General features: G+C 29.9%; 1 protein-coding gene across 4 annotated transcripts in view; it reads left to right on the forward strand.

Moving 5' to 3' along the window:
- LOC127698792 (EH domain-binding protein 1-like) overlaps window positions 1-25574 on the forward strand; it is a 99434-nt gene that overhangs the window by 72953 nt on the left and 907 nt on the right. For all 4 annotated transcript variants that reach the window (XM_052202458.1, XM_052202460.1, XM_052202459.1 and 1 more), the window contains one exon: window positions 20035-20149. In XM_052202458.1, the coding sequence (XP_052058418.1) occupies window positions 20035-20149 (115 nt within the window). The remainder of the gene's footprint in view (window positions 1-20034; window positions 20150-25574) is intronic.

Raw genomic sequence — 25574 nt, forward strand, 5'->3', positions numbered from 1 at the left:
GATGCCATTTCAAAATTGGAATTTGAATATATTGTATTTAGTCTTGGAATATTAATTTTGAGGTATAAAAATCCTTAAAATTACATACAGATAAAAGGAGATGTTGGATTTTATCTAAATGAGATGTAATCCAACTACACGAAAAGGCAAAATAAAGATTTGCATGCTTTGACAAGAATATTCTCCAAGAGGACAATGTTTTAGTCAAATCAATTAAATACCCATAAAATTAAACAAGACGCACAAGTTTTTGTAACATTAATAAAAGGCAAATGGGTAAAAAATTCAAGGAAACAGCAACCAAAAGACACAATTGTCAAAAAACTATTTTATTTTATTTTGTATATAATTGTTTCCAAAAGCAATGTATCAAGGTTATCAGATTTTATATTTATATCAAACATTGAAACAAGTGTGACATGTTGGACATGAGTTTTGTGATAATTGGATATATTCTTTTAAATTTTTACTTCCGTTTGTGTCCAAAGAATGACAGTTTTTGAGACAAGAGAACTTTATGGCTATAAGTTTGATGTTGATAACAGCCCTTTTGAGATTAATTTGGTTTTACTGGCACAAATATTTATTTGACTCTTGGTAATTGCTGAATAAAAGCGTTCAATAATTTGCTTACACAAAGTCCATCAAAATTGCAGCTATAATTTTTTTAGAAAATTGTTGAAAATTCATAAAAAATTTTCCTTCCTATTCCCTTTAGAACAATATTTTTTCATTTTAATTGTTTTTGATGATATTTTTTTGAGAATTTTCTACATATTTCCATAATATGTACTGTAATTGTTTAGATTTGGGTCATAAAGTGCTTTTATCAAAATAAAAATGTAAATTGTTTTAAAATATGTATTACATGTTAACCAGTAAATGTTTTGGTGAAAATGGGAAAAATTTTTGTACATTTTTACATTAGAAATACAGGTTTATTTAAGAATATAGGTCTTTTAAAAGGGATTGCTAAAATTCTGTTTAATATAATAAAACTGTTTTGACCATTTTCAAAAAGGGAATTAAGAAATATATACTCAATAAAACAAACAAAAATTTCAAGATAAAGAATTTCCATTTCCCACGCAGTCATATGTTTTGTTTTGTTTTTGTTTTGAGTTTTTTTCTCAATTTTTGAAAATAGAAATGTCAAACTTTATATATTGAACAAAAAATGCCCAAAGCTGTATTTTCTTCAATAAAATAAGAAATATGGAAGTGAATTGGCCGTTGACAGGTAAATGTTTTCTTGAGATATTTCTTTTTAATTTAAAGGAATGTAATTAGGCGTTGTGAGTATTTGTACTATGAGGAATTTTGTTGATATATACGAAGAAAAGACTATTGTAAAGTCCATTTACTTCCATTGTGAATGATAATTTTACAGGAGGTCTTAAAACAACTCTTTTCAACTGAAAGCCTTAAGAGTGGTATAAAGTGTTTATTCATAAGGGTTTAGTTGATTAGTAATGTACCCCATTGGGTCAGGTTCAATTTTGTATTGATAGAGTTCTTTAATGGAGTCACTTTTGGAAATATACTTGTTTTTCTAACTTTATCAATAAACTTTGTCTTTTAATTGTTATCCTATGTTTTCTTCTGTTATCTTTTGACCTCCTCGGACTATTTTCTTTATTTGCCTCGATTGTTGTGAAAATAAAAATATTGGAATTTAATATTATTTTTGTTTCAGGTGTGTTGAATTTTATTTTTAGAAATTTAATTGAATTGTTGGCATTTATCTTTGGGATAAAAAAAATTCTACAATAAATATTTTTGAACATTTTAAATGGATAAATTTGAAATAGAAGGTATCATTAAAAGATCTGACCAGCGGTTCACAAAAACACGACTAAAATTGATCATAAGTCATGAACAATTCAGTATACTAACTTAAAAATTTAGTCATAATTTTTTTTGTGAAATGCGGGCCTGACTTATTGTACATATAGCAAGCAAGACCTCTTGAAAATTTCTAAATTCTTCTCTTTTTTTTTTTAATTTCTAACAAAGAATATTGACACAGTTTATAACTTTTCTTAATTCTAGAACAATTGCAAAAAACTTTTTAATAATGTATTATTAAGCTGGTCAAACATTTCATTTGAAAATTCTACTTTTATTATGGTTTAATTGTTGTCGTCTTTGTAAAATTACTTTGTATTACATGTTAAACAGCAATTAGCTGTTCAAATACAGATCATTACACAATGATGATCGGCAGAAAAAAAATCTTTTTTCATGATTATGGACTTTTGTTCCAAGACCAATCATAGAGATCTTTGGTATTATTGGCCGTCATTCTAATGTCATGTAAAAGCTGCTTAAACACGTAAATTTTCATCCTTTTCAATAATGATACATTAATGCTATCTCCTTCTGCAAGAAGTAATTAATTTACTAATCTTCTCATTACCATGGCCAGCCACCTGATCCAAAAGTCCTCCAAACTTAGAACTCAGAACGCTATCATCCCTTTACATGTATGTATTTAATACAGTTCTTTAAGCTTCTTTAAAAAATTAATTAAGGTGTAATACCTTTTTCATTCAAATTATTCTCTAAATATTGATGTAAGCTCTCATAAAATGTGACAGTATCGTTATTATATCTACTCATATCTATAATTAGGGCAATGAAATTTGTCGTGCAGCATGATCTTAGCCAGGGAAGAAAAACATATGTATGTTCTCTGTGGTCTTTTTCTTTTTTTTCCAGCTCTAAGTCAGAAATATTTATATGCTAATGAATATATTTTATTTTAAAAAACCCTAAAGTCCAAACTGAGAAATGCCTTGATTATAATGGACCATAAACCATATCATTCCTCCATCTTTGACTAATTGACCAAAGTTTAAAATACCTACCAATGATTTGATGTTTGTTATACCCTCACACGTTGGAGGGGGGTTTATACCCTTACTCCAAAACAAGGGATATACTTATTTACCTCTGTCCATCTGTCCATCCTTGTGGCCTTCCGTCAATCAATTTATAAAAATTGGTCACTTTTTTCTCAGATACTACAAATCAAATAATGAAATTACCTGAAATTTAGAAACAAGCTTCTGACATGTGAATATGCTATACTGGGTGATACATTATCACAACCATCACTCATCAACTTCCTGCTTTCCTAATATTTATATATAGTTTTGTGTATTCTTCCATCTCATGAAATTTTTTCAGAAATTACAAATCAGATTCTCCTAAAATTTGGTATGAAGTTTCATATGAGCATGCTATACTATGTGATGCATTTCACATGCATGGCTAATCAACTTTAACTGAATACTCATAGCAGGGGTTAATTTTCATGAAATTGTTATACGAAATAAGAATGGATGCAAGAAAGCTTACTTTTATGTTGACAATTGTCTGAACTTCCATTTTGGAGTAATTGGACTTCAGTTATAAAAATGGGGAATGAGTTTTGCTGTTTGAATACTGTGGATTCATTTATTTTTTCGTTGATTGAGAAAAAATTGCATTTTCATGGATACTTGACTTGGTTGTTTTAATCAATTCTGCATACAAGCCTGTTATGAAAATTGAATTTTGATGATCCATAAAATCAACAAAAATGTGTACCAATAAGGAGATCTCCAGGAATGATAAGGCCACTTCTTTGAAAAACAGTATTTTGTTGTATGAAAGTGCTGGTCTTGTTACAGTTTTTAGTTTCTTATTCTAACAATGGCAATTGTGTCATCAACAGTGATGAGTATTGGCATGTGCAATTTGGTCCACTTATTTTTGGCAATATCAAAAAGACACCGGCAAGTGCAAAATAATTTGTCCATTACTGTGGATTCATTTTTATTCGTGGTATACCAATTTTCGTGGGTTTCGTGGGTCACAGCGAACCACGAATTTAAGAATTCAACGATGAATAATCCCGAGAAATGTGTATGGAGTCGGATATTCATTTCCGGTTATGTTATGCAGTTCTAGTATAGTGTTGATTAGCGATAAACATTGTAACATAACACGTGTTTTTATTGAAAAAAGATACAAGTATTTTGATTAAATCGATAATTAATTTATCGAATATCACGCCTTTTACTTATATGACTGTTTATTATACCGTGATTAGGGAACTGAGCTTTCAATCATAGAGTTTTGAATGCCTTATAAAATTCCGACAAGAATTTATAAATTGTAAAACAAACAAATAATTAGTTGTCTCTGTCCATTATTGTAATAGAAGTTTTCAATGAACACTTTAACCTAGAATGACCAAGCGAGGATTTTGACAATTCAAAACTTTTTCAATGAATCCCTTCTTTTTTGTTTGTTTTATTTTTGATCAAACCAAGGAGGTTATATGATCTCCTAAATCAAAAAGAAATCCACGAATTACGTATCTGATTATTATTTTTTTTGTAATCAGCGATCCACGAATTTACGTATACCACGAAATGTCTTTTTTTCTCTATCCACGAAAATTGATACCCACGAAAATAAATGAATCCACAGTATTTGTGGTTAATTTTTTAACAAACTTGGCAACAATGTTATTGAAAACATGTTCTTACATTAATTGATAACATTTTACATAAAAGCACCCCTTCTTGTCATTAGTGCACATTTGAGCACCACTTCATGTCATTAGTGCACATTTGAACACCCCTTCTTGTCATTAGTGCACATTTTAGCACCCCTTCTTGTCATTAGTGCACATTTAAATTCCTTATTGCACTTGTTAGTGTTTAACATAGTTTGACAAACTAGATTTTGAAGCCCATACCTCCATTGGATCTATTTGTTTGTGCTTCCAATATCAGGTTAAATTTTTTTGGTTTAGGTGGTGTACCATTAAGTTGCTGTCACATCAACTTTGAACACAGGTTCACTTTGATGTGAACTTTTTAAAATAGATGCCAAATTTGGGTTTGTCCCAGGCATGAAGACATTCCTGCCATACATGTAGCAAAGAATTCCACTCATACCAGTGCTAGATGCTGAAATTTCAGTGAGATATGATTGTTTGTTTCATGTTGAAGGCCTCACTCTGACTTAAAGATTTTGTCAAGTGCAAGCAGTGATTTTGTGTCATGACTTTATGCTTCATATCTTTTCATTTCCATTCTTTTTTATTAGGTTATTGTTAATCAGAACACTCTGTTCCTGTGCAAAGTTATTTTATTTTTCAAGTTGTATGTTTGAAAAAATGAATGATAAATGTCAGGGGTTCATAAGTACTTTCAGAGGTTGGCGACACAGTAGAAATACATTAAAATATGTGAAAAATATCATAAGTAGACTAATAAACAGTGAGAGCTTGCTTTGACAAATGATTTCAAGGGACTTTTGTTCATGCATTAACTGTAAAATAATTGTAAATTCCAATTAAGTTAAAGTAAATCAACTGTCACTTTTTCCCACACGTATAGATTAAAAGAATGCATTGAAATTTGGGAGTTGTAATGAGTTGAATTTTATTCTTTTTTAAAGTAAAGATTTTTTTTTTACATTGCATCATTGTTTTACCAAAAAAATTTGATATATGAATTGTGTCATTACAAAGGAATATAAAAATCTACAGACTTGATAATTTCATGTGTGGGCTTTTTGTTCTAAAATGCAAAATTTATGTAATTTAATAAAAAAAAAAACACAACTGTTGAAAAAAACCACTGTAAGCCTTCAAACATGCAAAATTTTAATGTCAAAGTACCGAAAATTAAACAGCGATCAAAACATATTCCTTGAACAATTGACTTAATGCAGGACCTTAAACTATTCTTGAACATTACAGTGTGGTTTATAAATGTCTGATTTGTTACCTATTTAAAGGAAATTGCATATTACATTTGTGAAAGGATCGATACAGGCGTGAAAGTAGAATACTGAAAATGCGAAAGAATACAGTGACATGTGACTGAAAATGTGAAAGAATACTGTGACATGTGACTGAAAATGTGAAAGAATACTGTGACATATGACTGAAAATGTGAATGAATACTGTGACATGTGACTGAAAATGTGAAAGAATACCGTACAGTGACGTGATTGAAAATGTGAAAGAATACTGTTACATGCGGTGAAAAGTGTCAAAGTAGAATACTGTTACATGTGATAAATGGTGTGAAAGTCATGTGATCAAAGGTGTAAAAGTAGAATAATGTCACATGTGATAAATGGTGTGAAAGTAGAATACTATGACTTGATTATAATGTGACATGTGATTATTACCCGATTAACTGTGAAAAGTAAGTTCTAAAAATGCAATCATATATTAAGGTTATCCTCATGCATTGTGGCTATAAAATTGAGAATGGAAATGGGGAATATGTCAAAGAGACAACAACCCGACCAAAGAGCAGACAACAGCCGAAGGCCACCAATGGGTCTTCTTTTGTTTAAATAGAGCTTTATTTTTGGGGGATATGCATGATTAATGTTTGAACCATACCAAATGAAAGTTCTCTAAGGCCAAAATACAAATAGGTGAACATGGAATTGAATAAAAGAAGGATGCAGGATGTTATGACAATTTAGGAATTTGTCAATGAGACAGTAACCAAACAAAAACAAATAAAAAAAAAAAAAACATCTACACTCTTTCAAACATTCTGTACAGTTATTCAGTGCTTTGGTTCTCATTTCCATTAAGCCCCCCCCCCCCCCTTTTCCCCACCTTTTCATTTACCTAACCTTTCAACAACATTATTCAAGACTATCCCATCAATTCCAGTATTTGAAGTGTTGGTCATTTATTTTCTTATAAAGAAGTTATTAATTTCTTGGGAGGTCTTTTTTTCCTCACTAAAAACAAAAAATCATTTGTTAATGTAATAATCTTTATGTCAGGTAATTTATCAGAATCTCATTATAATGTACTGATGAAGCTATTTGTGGTCATGTTTTTTTCTAACTTTTAATTACTATGATAACACTACCATATGGTAAATTTAGCAGTTATTATTTGTTCTGATTTTCACTTTAATGAGACAGAATTTGCAAGAGAAATGGTCAGAATTGCTTTGCCATTAAATGACACCAGAGAAACATGTCTTCCTTTCATGTCCTTGTAACCTGTCAGGTGAGAGGTACAGCTTTAATTGTTTTGTCATCACCATCTTGGCAGATAGATGTATTGAAGAGTTAATTTTCCAGTCTGTTCAATAGGAAGTCGTGTCTTTTACCACAGAGCTGTCAGGGTCCATATGCCTCTCTTTGCTGTTGCCATTTATCCTTCAAATAAGACAAATAATTCTGATATTTCATCAATCTGCTCTTTAAATCCTTTATTTTTTTTTACAGAATGATTCATATTTCAGTAGAAAGTCTTTTTTGTTGTCTCAAGGTAAATACGCTGAAAGGTGATGTGAAATTAGAGAAAAGGAAAAAATCTTGAAAGACATCGGGGAAAGGTTCATTCTCTTATTAGAAACCACAATTGAAAATTATGAATAAATTAAACTACGATGATAATTCTATAACAACAATAATAAATTATTTTCGTAGAAATACCTGTCTATTTAGTTGATCTTTTTTTCATATAAACATCTGTTATATCATTCAAAACAAAAAAAATGAAATTAAAGATAAAAAATGTGTTTGAAAATAAACATAATCAACAATAATCCAGGTGGAAGTGTATTGTTTGTTTCTTTTCATTCAAGTGTAATTAATTCAAATGAGAAATACGGTATTTTTATCTGTAAAAAGGATTCCTTTTATGGGAAATAATAATAATGTTATAACACGAAAATATCTTTGAATTATTAGGTTCAAATTAAGGTGTTTAACTGTGTTTTTGACCTATCAGTTTTTGCCATCATTGTATTAGTAATACTTTTCTTTTGACAAAAAAAAATTTAAAAAATATATGAAATATTGAATTTAGATATTTGTTATATGAATAAATGTTTTTTTGGGGCATATGTCAATTAGACAGCAAACCAACAGCATCTCAATAAAAAAAAAAACATATCTGGGTCAGTCTTGATAACATTGAGGAAATAATCTACCCTAGAAACCTATAGTTTATATGAAAGAAGGAAATGTAGAGTATTCTTAGTATGTGTCAATGAAACAGAAAAGATGGGTTTAACACCACTGTATTAACACTCTTTAGTTTTCAAGGGTACATTTGTACTCAGTTTAGAGAAGAAACATTTTCTTATGGGTACATTTGTACTCAATTTAGAGAAGAAACAATTCAATTATTTTAATAGAATGGCATTCAATCTTTTTTTCATGATCATATCAATATGTTTCAAATCTAATACAGGAATTTATACAAATGACAAAATTTGTTGAATTAATCATAAATTACCAGACTATTACTTGTCCATTTGTACTATCGGACAATATTCACGCATTAGAAATTTATTAAGTTGTTGTATTTTGCCGAGGGCCAGTTTTAGCGGAATGCTCAGTAGTGCAGGGGATTTAAGCTAGTTGAACTAATTAATTGGTATTTATTTTGATTGAAGGCTAATCACTACCTTAGTCTTTGATGAACTAATCATTGACAAATTAAAAACTGTCATTAATTTCATTCGTCATTAAGGATCTTGCATCATTGACGTTAAGGTTCTTAGAAGTGACAATAGTTGCTGATCCTATTATGAGGTCAGCTAAATCCCTTCAATACCTAAGGGCAGTATCCTTTGTTTAGATTCAATTTAAAACAATGTGTATTCTCTCTATTTGCTCTTTACAAAATAATAGTTGCCCATTTCATTTCCAAAAATAGTTTTAATTTGGTGAAGAAATATGATGTGGGAGCCTATTGCATACAGTTTTTATTATCAATAAATTGTACAGAACTTAATTATATTTGAATAGATAAGGTGTTTAAAGGATAAAACATATTGTAAGGGTTTTGCTTATCAATGAAGGTCGTACAGTGACCTACAGTTGTTTACATGATGACATCCTTGTTCTTTGTTCTAAGATTGAAAGTTGTCTCATTGGCAATCATACCACATCTCCTTATTTGTACATGTATATGGCCACAGTCCAACTTAGGTTTATTAGCATCAAATTTTTGTTACTAAAAAAAAACTCAGTGTTAAAGTATTTGTTTCATTCGTTATAGTCTATACCTAAAATTTCCAATTATTAGATTTGACAGAGGTACACCTGTTAGCTGGAAGTTCCTGCTCTTACAGAGCACTGTTGTTTACTCTAAAGTTTGTTAGAGTAGGCGTGAATCAGATGTGCATACTAAAAAATTCCAAAGATCTTTTAGAGTACATGTACATACAATCTAAGATGCTTTCATCTTGCAATAGTATTAAAACATTTGACTTTTCTACACTTTGCACAAGTATTCCCCATTCCAAAGTGAAAGACAAATTGTCAAAAAGAATGGTCTACAAGTTTCTTGTCTTGGGGAGAAATAAATTGTGCTTTGTAAAAAATCACTCTGATTCAAACAAAAAATTCACTGAAAATGACATTATCAAGATGCTTGATTTCTTGATTGACAACATATAGGAAGCTATTTAACCAAGAGTTCCAAGTGGTGAAGTTGAAATCATCCCTTCGTAAATTTTACAGATGCTATCACGAGTTGGTTGGCTGTTATGGAGTATCCGTTTCACAAATAATAATGGATATATTCCAATTGTAACTACAATCACGTCCCCTTTTCCCCAAATGTGACCAATCAAATTAGACTTATATCACCAGATTTGTACTAACATGAGCAACCAATGGGTGCCACATGTGGAGGAGGATCTGCTTACCCTTTTGGAGCACCTAAAATCGTCCCCAGTTTATTGTGGGGTTTGTGTTGCTCAGTCTTTGGTTTTCTATGTTTCAGTTTTGTGTACTGTTGTTTGTCTTTTTTTCTTTTTTAGCCATGGCATTGTCAGTTTATTTTTTACTTATGAGTTTGAATGTCCCTTTGGTATCCTTTAGCTCTTTTTTTTTCTCATGATTCTATATTTGGTTGTTTTCTGTTTTTTTTTTCTAAATTGCTGGAATTTGGAATTTATTTGGTAAAATTTGTAATGCAAGTCTTACTCACCAAAAGTTCAATAACCCTCCTGTGTGATATGTTATACTTGACTTACTCACAAAATGTTCAATAACCCTCCTGTGTGATATGTTATACTTGACTTACTCACCAAAAGTTCAATAACCCTCCTGTGTGATATCTAATACATGTCTTACTCACCAAAAGTTCAATAACCCTCCTGTGTGATATGTAATACATGTCTTACTCACCAAAATTTCAATAAGCCTCCCGTGTGATATGTAATACATGTCTTACTCACCAAAAGTTCAATAACCCTCCCGTGTGATATGTTATACATGTCTTACTCACCAAAAATTCAATAACCCTCCCATGTGATATGTAGTACATGTCTTACTCAACAAAAGTTCAATAACCCTCCTGTGTGATATGTAGTACATGTCTTACTCAACAAAAGTTCAATAACCCTCCCGTGTGATATGTAATACATGTCTTACTCACCAAAAGTTCAATAACCCTCCCGTGTGATATGTAATACATGTCTTACTCACCAAAAGTTCAATAACCCTCCTGTGTTACATGTAATACATGTCTTACTCAACAAAAGTTCAATAACCCGCCCGTGTGATATGTAATACATGTCTTACTCACCAAAAATTCAATAACCCTCCCGTGTGATATGTAGTACATGTCTTACTCAACAAAAGTTCAATAACCCTCCTGTGTGATATGTAATACATGACTTACTCACCAAAAGTTCAATAAACCTCCCGTGTGATATGTAATACATGTCTTACTCACCAAAAGTTCAATAACCCTCCCGTGTGATATGTAATACATGTCTTACTCACCAAAAGTTCAATAACCCTCCTGTGTGATATGTAGTACATGTCTTACTCAACAAAAGTTCAATAACCCTCCTGTGTGATATGTAATGGAATGTTGTTTATGTTACAATCATTGGATAGACTTTATTGTGTCCCATTCTCTTTCAAGTTTACTTAAATATACACAGTATGACATTATGAAAATGATGTAACTACATTGCAGTGTAATGATTGGTCATTCAAGTGAAAAAATTGCATTTTAAATAATGTATTATGAATTTTACCTTAGTTTTCAAATAATGTTATATATTCATTGTGGTAATCAAATATGATCAATTTCACAAGTGTAGCAGAGAAAGTCAGATTCCTTGTATCAATGGAAAAAGTAGATGTCTGTATTTTTTTTTTTAATCTGTTTGTTTACTTCCTTAAAAAAGGGGAGATTTGGTATGATTGCCATTGAGACAACTATCCACTAGAGTTAAAATGAAGATGTCTTTTGGTTTTTCTTTATCATTGGGTTGTTGTCTCATTGATATATACCCCATATCTCTCTTTATTAATATTTTTCTTCATGTTCCCTTTATGATTAACAATGAACAGCAATGTTTGCTTACACTTTACATATCTTAATATTTGATATTAATTTGGAAGCTTACTGGAAAAATTTTTGAAACAAAATCACCTAACAAAATACTAAACACAGACGGGACTTGATGTAACATAGTGAATGTTTGGCAACACAGACAGTATCAAAGACAGAGGACGGATTACAATGTTTCCTGGTCTTTTCGTCTATCTATTGGTCAGTTTGTCCATCCCTATCAGGGTATAGATTTTGAATTAATGGAATTTACCACCATAAATTCGTGGTCCCATCAACTTAGAACACATTTTCATTATGATGTGAATTTTTTAAAAGATATGCCAAATTTCAGTTTTTATCCAGATTTTATGGTTCTCTCCACACGGAAATGTGATGTGAAAGCATTACTAGTATTCTCATTTTTTGGTATGGCTGTATGTTTACCTCTATAGGTCAATGCTATTCTGTGTTGTTTGGTTGCTGTCTCATTGATGTATACTCCATCTACTCTTATTCATATTCACATCAGTTATATTGCTCAGTCTTTGGTTTTCTATGTTGTTTTCCGTATACTGTTTTATTCTTTTGATCGTTTTTAGTTTTTTGACTTGGCATTGTCATTTTTTTTCTCGATTAATGAGTTTGAATGTCCCTTTGATATCTTTTGCCTCTCTTTAATATAAGATATCGTAATTTGGAGGGATGCCATATTACAAAGTAATGTTTGTTTAAGATCACTTTCATTCTGAAAAAAAATATTCAATAGCTGTATAATAAATGTAAAAATATATGACTGACTTGAGATTTTAATTTTTATAATGAGAGCTGCAGAGATAACAGTGTGATACTAAGACTGTGTTGGAAGCTGCTAATTCTATTGTTCTATCATTGGCATGAATTTAAAAAAATGTTTTTGTCTAAAATTACAAGTTCAACACATTTGTCAAATGATGGAAATCTTACAGTCAAATTACTTGCAAAGATTAAGACATTATAAGGTTTCAGGTGTTACGAGGTGGACCTCATGCGAGATCATAGTAAAGATTCACCATGGGAAGTCTGTATTAAGTCTTCCATATTCAATTGTTTAAACTAATATGTCATTGAGTTCTGTCAAACAGTTTACAATTTTGTCGCTATAAGGTCGCATAGAGCTTTGTTATGATTTTTGAATCAATAATTCATAATATTATTTTAGCCTTTTTCATGCTGTTTTTCTTTGCTTTGATTTGCTTGATTTTAATGACTCGTATGGAACTTTTTAATGCAAGAAAACGACATTATTTGCAATTCCAATAAGTCATTTGTTGGGTTATAGATAATTTTGCAGCTTTTATTCATGATCTATTGAAAGAGAAGAAAAAGCACAGATTAATAGCTGCAGTTAGCAAATAAGAAACTGGGTTTGTTAATTAATGATTTTTTTTTATCAAATACATGTATTTATGTGTATGGATATTACTTGTAATTGTGAAATTAGGTTTAGAATTAAAAGTTTCATTGCAGCCTTTAATTATACACTATAGTGTTGTATTTTTATTCAATCTACGACTAAATATGGGCCCTCTAACAAATGCAAAATAGAATATATTCCTCCCATGTTTATTTGAAAAGTATTTCAATGGAAAATTGTGACAAATGAACGATTTTTTTTTATGTTGATGTGTTTCCGAAGATTGGCGACACATTTTTTGTTTAATTTTGGCTGGTAGAATACAAAAACATATATATGAAAAGTGTTATATTACTATCCTTTTTTCTAAAGGCTTGCTCCTTTCGTAATACTAATTGGCCAAAAAATTTTAGCACAGTGTTATAAAAAGATTTCCTGCCATCCAATTCTGAAAATTGACTTTCTGTTTTCGTGAAAGAATGGAAGGAATGTTGAATACCTGGTTAAAAAGAACAAGTCTACTAAAACATGTATTACTTTGTTGTGAAAACTTCCATCATAATGACTGTTTAGAAGTAAATTCTGACATGCTCAAGAAAACACATTTTTTTTTTTTAAATTCCTTGGTTTTTTATTGTTTACACAACACTCAGGTTTCTCTGCCAATAAAAATAACTTCTAAAAAAAAAGAAAAAAGGTGGTATCAAATTCCATCAAACAAATGAATAAAAAATTTATAATTGAGCCATCAAAGTCCTACTGGAGCTGGCTGTCTTTTAAATACTGCTTTGAAAGCCATTTTGTTAAAGAGCCATATGAAAACTCATCCCTTTTGAGGTTTTAATTTGGAGGTTATGTGTTTTTTGACAAATTGTTAAGCTGCTAATCCCACGATAATAATGTGGGGTCCAATTTTACAGATAAACACCTACTTTGTACAGTTAGGTCTTAATACACGATGATCGGTAAAGAGCTATGTAAATAACAACCGGCTGGCCTCCTTCGTATTATCATCACAATACTTCACAGTTATTTTGGGGAGTAAAAAAACATTATAGATATGATTTATGAATAAATTTCCCATTTCCAGTCTCCAAAGTTATTGTATAAAGTAACAGTTTTGTTCGATGTGATGGTATGACATTTTAATGGAGGACCCATATATTACACATTTTGACGTGGGTTTAAATGGCCAAGTGAATAAATGATTTAAATGATCAATGGTATTCCTGTCTACCTCTATACTTAAACAGCCATATGCTTTGGTAGTTAGCAACTTGTTTATTGAAACAAGAGACAACAATAAAACTCTCGGACAAAAGCCATGTGACACCTTTTCGGCATTATATTGGGACGAAAAATCAATTGGTTTACATTTAAGTAAGAGTCAGATTGTGTTGTGACAAACATGCTGCTTCGCAGGTAATCATTCTCGTGGAAAAGTCAGTGTATTTGGCATTGTATGAAAATTCACCATATATCCATTTTATCCATCATATTTTAATCATAAATTCAACCCAGCTGTTGTAAATGTAACAATCCAAACAACACTTTATACCTATGAAAATCTAATTTACCGAAGAAACCAAACTATGTTTGAATAGATTAAGGAAATGGCGAACATTGAATAAGTTATAATGGGATATCTCAATTTTCAAATACTAGAAAAACATGACGATTGTCTTCTTTTCTGTCTATAATCTTCTTATTTCAAATAAACTTGCAATCATCCTTTTAACAAACATAATTCTCTTTTTTTTACAAAGAATCATAAAGTTATCAACAAATTGGTTTGAGAGTAATCCTCTTTAATAAACCTGATCTGTTTACTGTAGTGTATTGTGGTATGTATATAAAACTCTCACTTCTCACCCTATAATATAATTGTAAACATTACAAGTTTGAATTGTTTCTCTACTATGGTAAGCTTAAACTTCCTGATATTTACCAATCAAATTTTTACTGTAATTTATTGCTTCCTTGTTTCAGTCAGACATCTTGTTCGGTTATTTTTTATATTTTTTCGACATAACCATTCAGTATTTCTTTCAGCATTAAGAATTTATTTGAATTATTTTTCCAAGGATAAATTTAGTATAATTCTTTTTTGTTTTTTCATTACTCATATGTTTTATTAATTGCAACGGTTTAGTGTTTAGATCCTCTACAGTATTTTTTGTGATATGTATTGGACTTGGATAAGGCTATTAATAGTTTCTTTTATATGTGTCACATTTCACTTCCATATAGGGCTTTTTTTATAGTTGTGTAAAACCATATAGTGACCTAAGGATGTGAAGATGTGAACTTTTTGGTTTGCTGTCAATTTTAAGAATATTTACTGATGCTTTTTATTGTTACCAATGCCTTCCTAAAACTCACTGTAATCTCAAAATACTAATTTGTTTGAAGTCTGAGTCATTTGCGACTGTTTTCATAAAAAAATCTTATCACAAACATTTTTGTATATAACTTATGGTCCATTTTAATTGCAAGATTCTTTTGTGAAAACAGTCACCAACTCGTATGAACCACAAATTGCAGAAAAAAAATCTCATTTTTGACAATTTGTCAGTCTGAAATTTTTTCAAGTTAAGGACCCTTATGTCTGATCTGATAGGTCAGTAATTTATTTTAAAAATTTCAACCTCACCCTTAGTTGGTATACTTCAAATATTAGACCATGTCCTATTCAAAACAAAAATTATGAAGGAATTTCTATGATTGAAGTTGTATATCTTAGTTTTTACTTGAGTGGAATAAGAATAAAAACATTAGATGTAATTAAAAAATTGTTGTCAACTTGAAAAAGTGTTGAATATCCAAATTAAAGAAATTAAGTACTTATATCTACAGATAATTGGTCTATTTTGAAATTATGTAACTTAGTCTACATTTATATTTCAAATGTTTGACATTTTTATAAATCCTCTTTTATTCCATTACTGAAATTCCCATTTATGGACAGGAATAGCTCCCTGAGTATGTCTTCTGTTTTTTGTTTTTACTTTAATTTGCATTAAAAATTTATATATGCAAGATTATCTGGGTTGCACTGATTTTATATAATGTAATTGAAGTTTATGCAGGATTTTATGTCTAAATAAATGCATTCTTATCCGGCATGGAAAAATTTTCACATAAAAAAATAACAAATTGTCTGACTTTCTAATGCTTCTTAGAGTCAACTTTTTTTCACAGTTATTTATCATAATGTCTTGAAGTCAATTAACATCATTTTCATCTCCTCTGTTTTGTGTGATAGAAGATTGATATTTCTAGAGGATTAAGCTTTTTTATAGACTGGCATACTAGTCGATGAACTAAAATCTTATTCTCAGGAGTGTGGCAGAAAATATGATGATGGGTCTTGTTTGATCAGATATAAAGAGGAAATAACATGATATTATGAAGTAAAGATGAGCTGTGCACCCCGTTGGCCATGGACGATGTATTGAACATACAAAAGACATGGCCACTTATATTATTATGGCATGAAAACTAATACATCCCAAGTTTCCATTTCTTTAATGGATTAGGTGATATGTTGACAGGCACGTGTATGAAGTTTAAGCAGGAACTGTGTCTTACATGACACTGACGTTGTTTAACTATGGAGTCCAAGACAAGTGAGAAATTTAAACATTCTAGTGATCGCTAATTCAGCACCTGCAAGCGGAAACTGACAGTTTAACACTCAATTAGTCTACCTGTTTGATCAAGGGTATTGTGGCGAACAACAATGAAAAAGAAACTGGATCTCTTTTATTACTTTAAGATTTTTCAATTCACCATTTTATGCCCATTGTAATTATACAATATGAAAATTTGTTTAAGTATTTTACTGCTTATTTATTTCTATTTCCTTTTGTGGTTTATTCAGTTTCCACAAAGAAATTGGGTTTAATTTTCTCAGTTTTTCAGTAGTGTCATCTCAAACAATGACTTTAATTGAAAAACAAAAGGACATTTTGAAAGATAATTTCTTTATAAGTCACAAATATTTCAGTTTTACTTGTAATGAATTTTGGTGAATTACTTATGAGGTACATATATATTTTGATTATTTTATCTGACATATTGCTTATTTTAAAAAGTGAATTGGGCAAAGTAGAGATGGAAATGTAATTTATTTTTCGAATATTAGATATTATTTATTATTACTCTGCATTACCTATTAAATGAGTTTCACTTGTCAAAATTTATTTTAATAGATTTCTTATATTTGTACTGTCTTTTAAAACCAGAAAAAAATGTGTTTTTTTTTAAATTTAAATAAAAAACAAAAGATATATGGCTAATTTCTCCTTAGATTATTCACACTATCGCCATTTTTAGACATTACTGAAATTCACAGTAATTTAGCCTCATTTGTGTACATTAAGGTTGTTACAACATTATGACATATTTCTGAACAGTGAACAAATTATGCATACCTAAAGATGAATCTAAACTTCCAATTTTCTCATAGATTTTGGCAAATTTTAGTATATCCCCCAAATAAATTAAATAAAAACAACCCACTGAACTTAAACCATGATTTTATTGGAAGTAATGCATTGTCAGAAATTTATTCATTTTCAATATTGTTATATTGTATCAAACTCTTAGTAACATTTTGGGTTTTATGTATATTATTAAAAAACATTATTTAAACATTAAACTTTGATTCTGGTAGGTTTCATGTGCAGCTTTCTGATTTTGACCCCTGTAAGTGAATCACAGATAATGTAAAATTGGCCATACCTCCTTACCTAGTTTCGGTTCATTTAAATTATTGGCAACATCATTATTTACCGATCGTGATATTAAGAAATAACATTATGATTCATTAGGCATTCATTTAATTGAAAATATTTTCTAATGTCAATTTTCTGTATGTTTGGATTCTGGACATGTTTCAGCATTGTTAAATATCTTGCCGTTTCAATTTGTCTCCTTGGAGGAAATAATAATAAAACTGCACACGCTGCACAATTCCTGTAGGAAGTCCGCTTGACTGCAGCAGTTTAAAGATATTTCTGATGTGTATTTACATAATAAATAAGATTTTCAGATGATAAATTACTTGTGTCAATGATTAATTGGTCTTTTCTGTGTTTGTACATTTTTGGGCTGGAAAGTACAACTAAGATTGACATTAAGCCAGGCTAACGCTCTTATCAATTTAACTCTTCATTGCATTGCCTTGTATATATTCTCTCAATAAGATGCCCTGCTCCATTTAAAAAAATACTGTTAAATTGTTTAATGGCCAAGTAAGACAATTATTTCAGCATTAAAAGACAGAGAAGAAGATTTCACTAAAGACATTAAGTGTGCATAGCTAATTCTTCTTTCAAGTTTGTCCAAGCAGAAATCTTGACAGATTCAAATAAGATTGCATTTAATGATTTCGAGAATTTTTTTCTAAAGTACATATTTTCTCATTTTGTCAGGGATAAATAATTAATTTCATCCAAATTTTTAATTATCTTGTCTCTACTTGTAAAAATTTGTAAAGATCGCTAATTATTTTGTAAATTTCATTATCTAATAGCTATGTTTGTTGTCATAAGCACCTATTAATTAATACAATCATGACCAATTGTGTTTTTTCACACCTCCAGCTGAAAATTTGTATTATCTAATTTTATCATGTCAATACCTATGGCTTTGATAATACCCTGGAAACAAATTCCTATCTGTGGACAAGGGAGTTAATGTTTTTACAAGTTTACAAAAGGGGTTGGATATTGTTTTTTCGGTTGTAAAGGGCTAGGTGTTAAAAATAGATAAGTGTGGTGCCAGGTGTGTTCTATATGGTTTTGTTGTATTGGTATTCAGATAACAATACTGTCTATTAAATTTGCAAAGGATAGTCATGATTGTTTAATTAGTGTCCAATTAGTATTATTGAAGAAAAAAACAACATTCCCTAATAATCCAGAGGAATATTTCACATTCTTGCCAAGTGCCATCACAATTGGCTTTTTTCTTGATAAATAAAAACTTAAAAGTACAATGTTAATTAACAGCAATTTGAAAATTTGGTCAAGTTTTCTAAGGCAATTTTTTTGACATCCAAATTTACATCAGAAATTGAAAAAAAATCACATATATTATTTTCATTCTATGAATAATTGATAATCTATGTTTCTTGATATCCTTTTGAAATTAATTATATGACAATATATGTTGAATGCAAATGAAATATTTTGACAAAATCAATTATGTTTTTGTATTAGAAACCTCTGAGTTACCAGTAAGGTCATTTTCACCTAGATTTGTCAAAAGTTTTAACCAAACAACTTTGACATAATTGTTGATTCAATGTCCTCTGCTTCTTCAGCTTCTGCTGTTAGGTGGCAGCCATCATTTCTGATAATTCTGCAACTTTTAAACAAACAAGGTATGGGCATATGCTCAATTACAAGGAATTTTTATAATAATTAACAAACAAACAAAAAAGGTGCTGTACAGATTAAAATGTGCAAGTAAAAACAAACTGATTTATATGTCCAATTTGGGGTCACATAGTGTCACCTCAGCATCATAGACATGCTACCTTCATACTGAATTTATAAAATAAATGTTAAGCAGCCAACACAAAAAGTTTATTCTTATAATATTTACAAAAGATGGATAACATTTTAATAGTTTTGTGTGCACTTGAAATAATAATAGAAGTCTGGGGTTTATATAATTTTAATCTCCATATTACAGGATAAGTATTTCAATAATAGTAATTTTTAATAAAAATATTACATGAGTGATATTCCCTTATTACTTGTATCAAAAGAGAAGTTAGTCTTTTTATGAGTTTCAATGATGTGACGAATGGGACTAACGAATATCCTGAGATTTTTATAGTGGTAAACCTTCCCTATGGAAATATTTCACAAAATTTTTGCTGCTATACATTTTGTTAACTTTGACAATTTTCCTTGATATCAGGCAGAACTTTTTAAATATTAAAAAAAAATTACTTCTAGACTGGAAAAACTCATTTAATAAAAAAATGACTGTGTGTGATAGTTATGAAGCATTATACATCAAGCTTACAGTATGAAATATTCACCATACGAAAAATTTCTTTAATTTCTTTTTTTTTACCATGCTTTTTAGATATTTTGTTTTCAATAGTAAGTATGTGTATTTTTCCTTGAAAGGTCATGTGTGGTCTGTTGAACTGTCATAACTTTTTATAGCGATTGCTGTATACTTTTTATGTATGAGTTATCCCTTTTATGCTATACTTGCTATAGAAGAAAGGAAATCATGCTTTATTCTATTTCTGTTTCAGACTGGCAGAAAACTGAAGCGCAGAAGAGGAGAGAAAAGTTATTACTGGAAGAGTTAGTTGCCATCGTAAACAAGAGAGATGAACTAGTTCAGCATTTAGACTCTCAAGAAAGAGCGTAAGTGTCATTAAGTTGAGAATAAAATATACATATTGGTCAAAATAGTCCTCTAGATGATAATCTCCGTTGTTCAAACTTTTACCTCGTCTGTTTCACCAAAATTGCTGAAAATATATGGAGTGAATAAGATTAGTTTTTTGGAGTCAAAAACATTTATTAACCCCTTGACCTTTGTCATTACTGGAAGTTTATCTGCTGAAATAATGTATCATTAAGTACACAATAAATGTACATCATTTCTGATAGACTTAATATTTTTAACGGGGGGGAGAGGGGAAGGTATTGAGTGGACAATTGCACCTCTGTATACCAAAATTAATGTGTTTGAATGACTAATGTCATAGGCAAAATAAAGTAAAAATATAATTTTGTAAAAAAATAGAACAAATCCAAATAAGATTCACATGCTTAGAAATGCTGTCATTAAGATTTTCGTGAAATTTTCCCATTTCTGTATAGTCTTGAAAAATATGAACGACTTTTGTTTTAATTTAGAAAGAAACAAAAGAATGCTATAGCAATAAATAACTCCCCTATTTAAGAATTGTCTATTTGAATTGCATGCAAGTTAGCCATCAGGAAGAATTCACTTAACATCGTAATAAAGATAGAGAAGTTCGGTAATGGAATAATTAAACGTGTTCGGTTACCTGAACAAAAAAACAGGTAATAAAAGTATGCACTTTTCCCATTAAAATATCAAACTCATCAAATTTGCTCATCTTTTATAAAATTCTGTTCTACCCATCAATCTAAAAAGAAATTTATAACCAGATCAGAGGTAATGACGAGGAAAATTGTAGGGTAGGAAAACGGACGCATGCCACGCTAATAGAAATGTGTAACGGAAAACGACCTGTCTAGTTAAACTTTGACTAACATGCTTTTAAAGGGGGGAAATGTCAGGTACAGGTGTTGACTCGGGTGATAAATCTTCAATATTTTCTATGATTGATCTTTTAATTTGACGTGAAAATTTATCGATACATAAAGCCAGGATTGAAAGAAGAAAATTAAATTTTGCTGCACCAGGTTGGTTGGACTGCATGTTATTAATTCAATATGTATTGTGAAAATTGTTTAGTTTGGTAGAAAATTTAAGATGTGTTATTAAGGAGAGGTGAAATAAATTCTTAGGTTCCGATCCTTGTTGTCTTGTATTTATCAAAACAGGAGTGCTTATTTTAATTTTGGCCATGCAAAAGGTTCAATGATTATTTTAACTGTGAAAATTATATGTTATTTCTAGAAATAGAATAAAATTCAAAAGCAAAAAATTCAAGACCCACTCCATTTTCATATAAACTTAAATACATATATGGGAATTTTATTCTTTATTGCCTTACCTTTTGAGAATTATTCAAAACTTATGTGATGTTAAATTGTTAATTAAGTTTTGTTATTTTATGAGATCTTTATTACTGTAAATTTCCTTGACATTTTATGTCTCACAAATGTATTGGATATTTGTTTTTATATTTTTGTCCATTAAATGCTAAAATAAAGTAAAGCATTTCATACGGGCTTATCATAATTGTTAAAAATCAGTAGTACTGGGAACAAGAAAATTTCGTTGTTTTGTCATACCAGTTTTATTAGTAAGAATTCTGTCAAGACAAATATAAATATTTTGTAAGAAAACAATGAAGAAAATTAATCTGAATCATCATTGCCTATTGTGTGTATAAACCTTGGTCTTTATATTTTGTCAATAATAAAAATCTCATCGAGTGGAATTATTTTTGTAATCTCCCTTTTGACAATACATATTTTATAAGCCTAATCAGATTAAAATGATAGATTCCTATCGATATTTTTTTTTCATTTATGATTAATAACAAAATGCAAGTGAAAAAATGTCTAGTAGTATTACTACACTAGCCTTAAATATTTAATGTATTTTTGACCCCCACTTTAAAGGTGAATGGAATTGTGAGATAGTAGCAAATATGTCCTCGCAGTCTAATCTTTATCTATTTGTACCTAATTTTTGAAAGTGAAGATGGTTCTAACTCCTAGAACTACCCAACCCCAAACTGACAAGTATTCCACTTTTCCATAACAAATTATTTGTAGCAGAGGATTTAAATTTTTTTTTACATTTCTGTATCAATGTATTGTTGTTTATTTAACCAAATAAGTGGGACCAGGACGATCTTGTCATCTATTTCTGTACTGTTCTGGGATTTTTTTTTACAAAAATATGTTAGGAAAATGTTATCAATAGTTCTTTTATTTAGAAAGCAAAAATAATACATTCAAATTAAAAAACAATAGGAATTTTTTATACATAAAGTACTTTTGAGGTTTATATTTTGTTCATCCTTCAGATCTCGCTATAGCTATTTACATGGTAGAATTTCAGTAAGGTGGAGCTTGTTTGCAACAAACCTGTCTGCCACTCAAGAATTTTATTTTTTAGAAATTTGTTCTCTCTCAAAAAAAATTGCAAGTTGTGAATGTGTTCCCTATATAAGTATCTTCCATCTATGGTATATATTGCCTTTCCCAGTGGTTGAATTTTAAGTTATATTCTTACGTCATATATTTTTTTTTAAAATTCAGTCACCTAGAAAAAAATGGATAATTGAGACTAAAAATATTGATTGGAATTTCAATTGACCACCATTATGGCAAATTAAAAAAATCAATTTCAAATCTATAATTATTTTAGTAACAGATCGAAATTAATTAATGTTTAAATATAGATTTTGTCTACTGGATGCATCCTTTTTTGTTTAACTTCATGTATCGATCCCAGACTATCAACCTTTAAAAATTGACAATTATAGAGGTCACTTTGGTAAACTATCACACTAACTATTGTTTCTCGACCTGAAAAATTATTATTCAACTTCCTTTCTGCATTAACCGCTGTGAATTTCAATCCCGTTACAGTTAAAATGAATGTAGTTGGTTTCACACTTACTTGTTCGTTGTCTATTTGCCGATAGTTTCTATTAATGAGCTAATGGAATTTTGATGAAAAGACAAAATTAAGGGTGTTTATGATGACTGATGTCTCCATATCTCAATGATTTAATGGAATCATGTTTTTCTACGACGTCAATACAACTGAATGAACCTAAATATCATAGGTAATGGTTTTTAGATGAAAGAATCGCTTCTTCACGTAGGATGCCTATTGAAAATCACTGACTGAAAACAACTAGTGCGATGTTTTATCAGGGAACTGAAACAATTTCAGCGCATCTTTTTATTCTTCAATTAACTTGTCTACTGCATCAGAATTGAAAGACTTGTACGGTCACAAAAGTGGAAGTAACGGGGGCCGTCTATACATTAAAATAACAGGTAAAATGAATGTTTTCTTTCACAGACGCTACGATAATGGAGGGCTATTCTTCCTTCATTTCCCTTTCAGTTCAATATTTCTAACATTTAACTGCTTGGGTTGATGTTTGTGAATGCCTCATTTGGTCCGATTACAGTGATTGCAGTTCTATTCTGCATGGTCCTAAGATCTTTACATCTGTGGATGTTTATTAGAGATGTGACATCTGGGTTTGTAGCTTGTCCCCTGTTATTAATATTTTTCGTTTGATTTTACCTTATTTTATTAATGTATCTGGCACTGCTGCCATACATGTATTAGAATATATTATTATAAGAACCAGTTAATGTTTTAAAGTGCATATGATCAGAGTAACATGCTGACCAATTTTTATAAAAAAAAAAAAGAATGAAGTCAATTATGTTTAATGTTCATGCAATTTTGATGACTGTTATCATGTTTTTTTAATGGTGAAATTTTCATGAAAATCAAATAGAAATAATTTCAATATACAAATGACTGTGGAAATACTTATATACTTATATGGAAAGATATGTTCAGTAAAAATGAGATAACAATCCAACAACATTAAACCAAAGTCATATACCCAGTAAACAGTTTTGACTTGTCACTTGTTTCCAATCTTTGCATTGTATTGCTGTACATTTTTATTTATTTGTTTTTAGATAATAAATAACTGAAAATACTATGACCAACAATATGACATTACAAGTTTTAATTCCTTTATCTGTTAAATCCTTTAAATTTACAGTTAATTCCTATTAAAACCTGTAAGACAACAGGACATATGTATCTTTAAGCAGGAAACTTATTAAACGTCTGGAGGACTTCAGTCTCCCAAATATTGTAAAATCATCAAATTCCACTTAAAAGATGTAATCAAGTAATAATGAATAAATATCATTTTATTGTTTCCAAATTATAAGTATGTATGACAGGATGAGATGTAGTGATATGTCATTGAAACAGGAACCTTATGACATACAGTTTTCAATGAAAGACAGGTGTCAGAACACTAGTCAAGCATTTAAGAGTCCAAAAAAAAATTGTAAAAAATATTAACACAGACTATTAGAGGTCTGCCTTCAACAACATTTTATCAAAATAACAAACAAAAATTAAGATATAACATAAGACAACCAACCAACAACTAGTGGACATGTGTCTTTACACTAGTCAAGCATTTAATCCAGAGTCTAAAAAAATTGTAAAAAATATTAACAGAGAATATCAAAGATCTAACTTCAACAATGTTTTCTCCGAATAACAAACAAGAATCAAGATACTATACAGGCCAACAAACCAACCACTAGTGCTTGATTTTGCGCAAATTATGAAAATCCTGCCTTAAATCATGTCCAAATAAAGAAATACACTCATCATAGATACATTCAGCTTATTTTGTTCCAGCTACATTGACAATTGACGTTATATTAAATTTTTCTTGAATATGTCGGAAGGTTTTTTTCTTCAAATCCTTAGCTTGTAGCCATCTACAATAATTTGATGAATAACAATTGTTATTTGTACATTAATAGTAGAAAGGTGTTATAATTGATAGTGTTCAGCATCATTACACAAAGTGACCAAATGATGTTTTTATATGTTTTCTGATTTGATTAATTCTATTGAAGTGACCACAGGTAATGAATTATGATGATATTCATTGTCACTGAGGTTAATTACATTCATGAAAAGGAAAATACTCTGTTTTGTTAATCATATTTTTTTTTTAATGTTTACCTGTATTAGTTTTTTTCTGACAAATTGAACTCATATCCAGGGAAATTTTTTTTTTGTTATATATATATATATATTTCTATTTTGTTGAGGGAGTTTTGTCTCATTGACATTTTCCTTCCATAAAAAAAATCTTATTTTATTCACAACGGGACAAAGATGAACCTTCATAGAACTTTTGAGTGATCCAAAATTCAAGATGGCTGCTAATGCAGAGGATAGTATTCTGTTGGAAAGACAAGTTAACTGCTTATTCTGTAAAACCTATTGTAAAAAATCCTCTTCAAATGATTTAATTACATTATTTAATCATATTTTTAATTGATGGTTGCAATTTGGAATCCACAAGATGGCAATCCAAAAAAA

Source organism: Mytilus californianus, unplaced genomic scaffold (assembly GCF_021869535.1).
Source record: "Mytilus californianus isolate M0D057914Y unplaced genomic scaffold, xbMytCali1.0.p SCAF_4, whole genome shotgun sequence".
Classification (NCBI taxonomy): domain Eukaryota; kingdom Metazoa; phylum Mollusca; class Bivalvia; order Mytilida; family Mytilidae; genus Mytilus; species Mytilus californianus.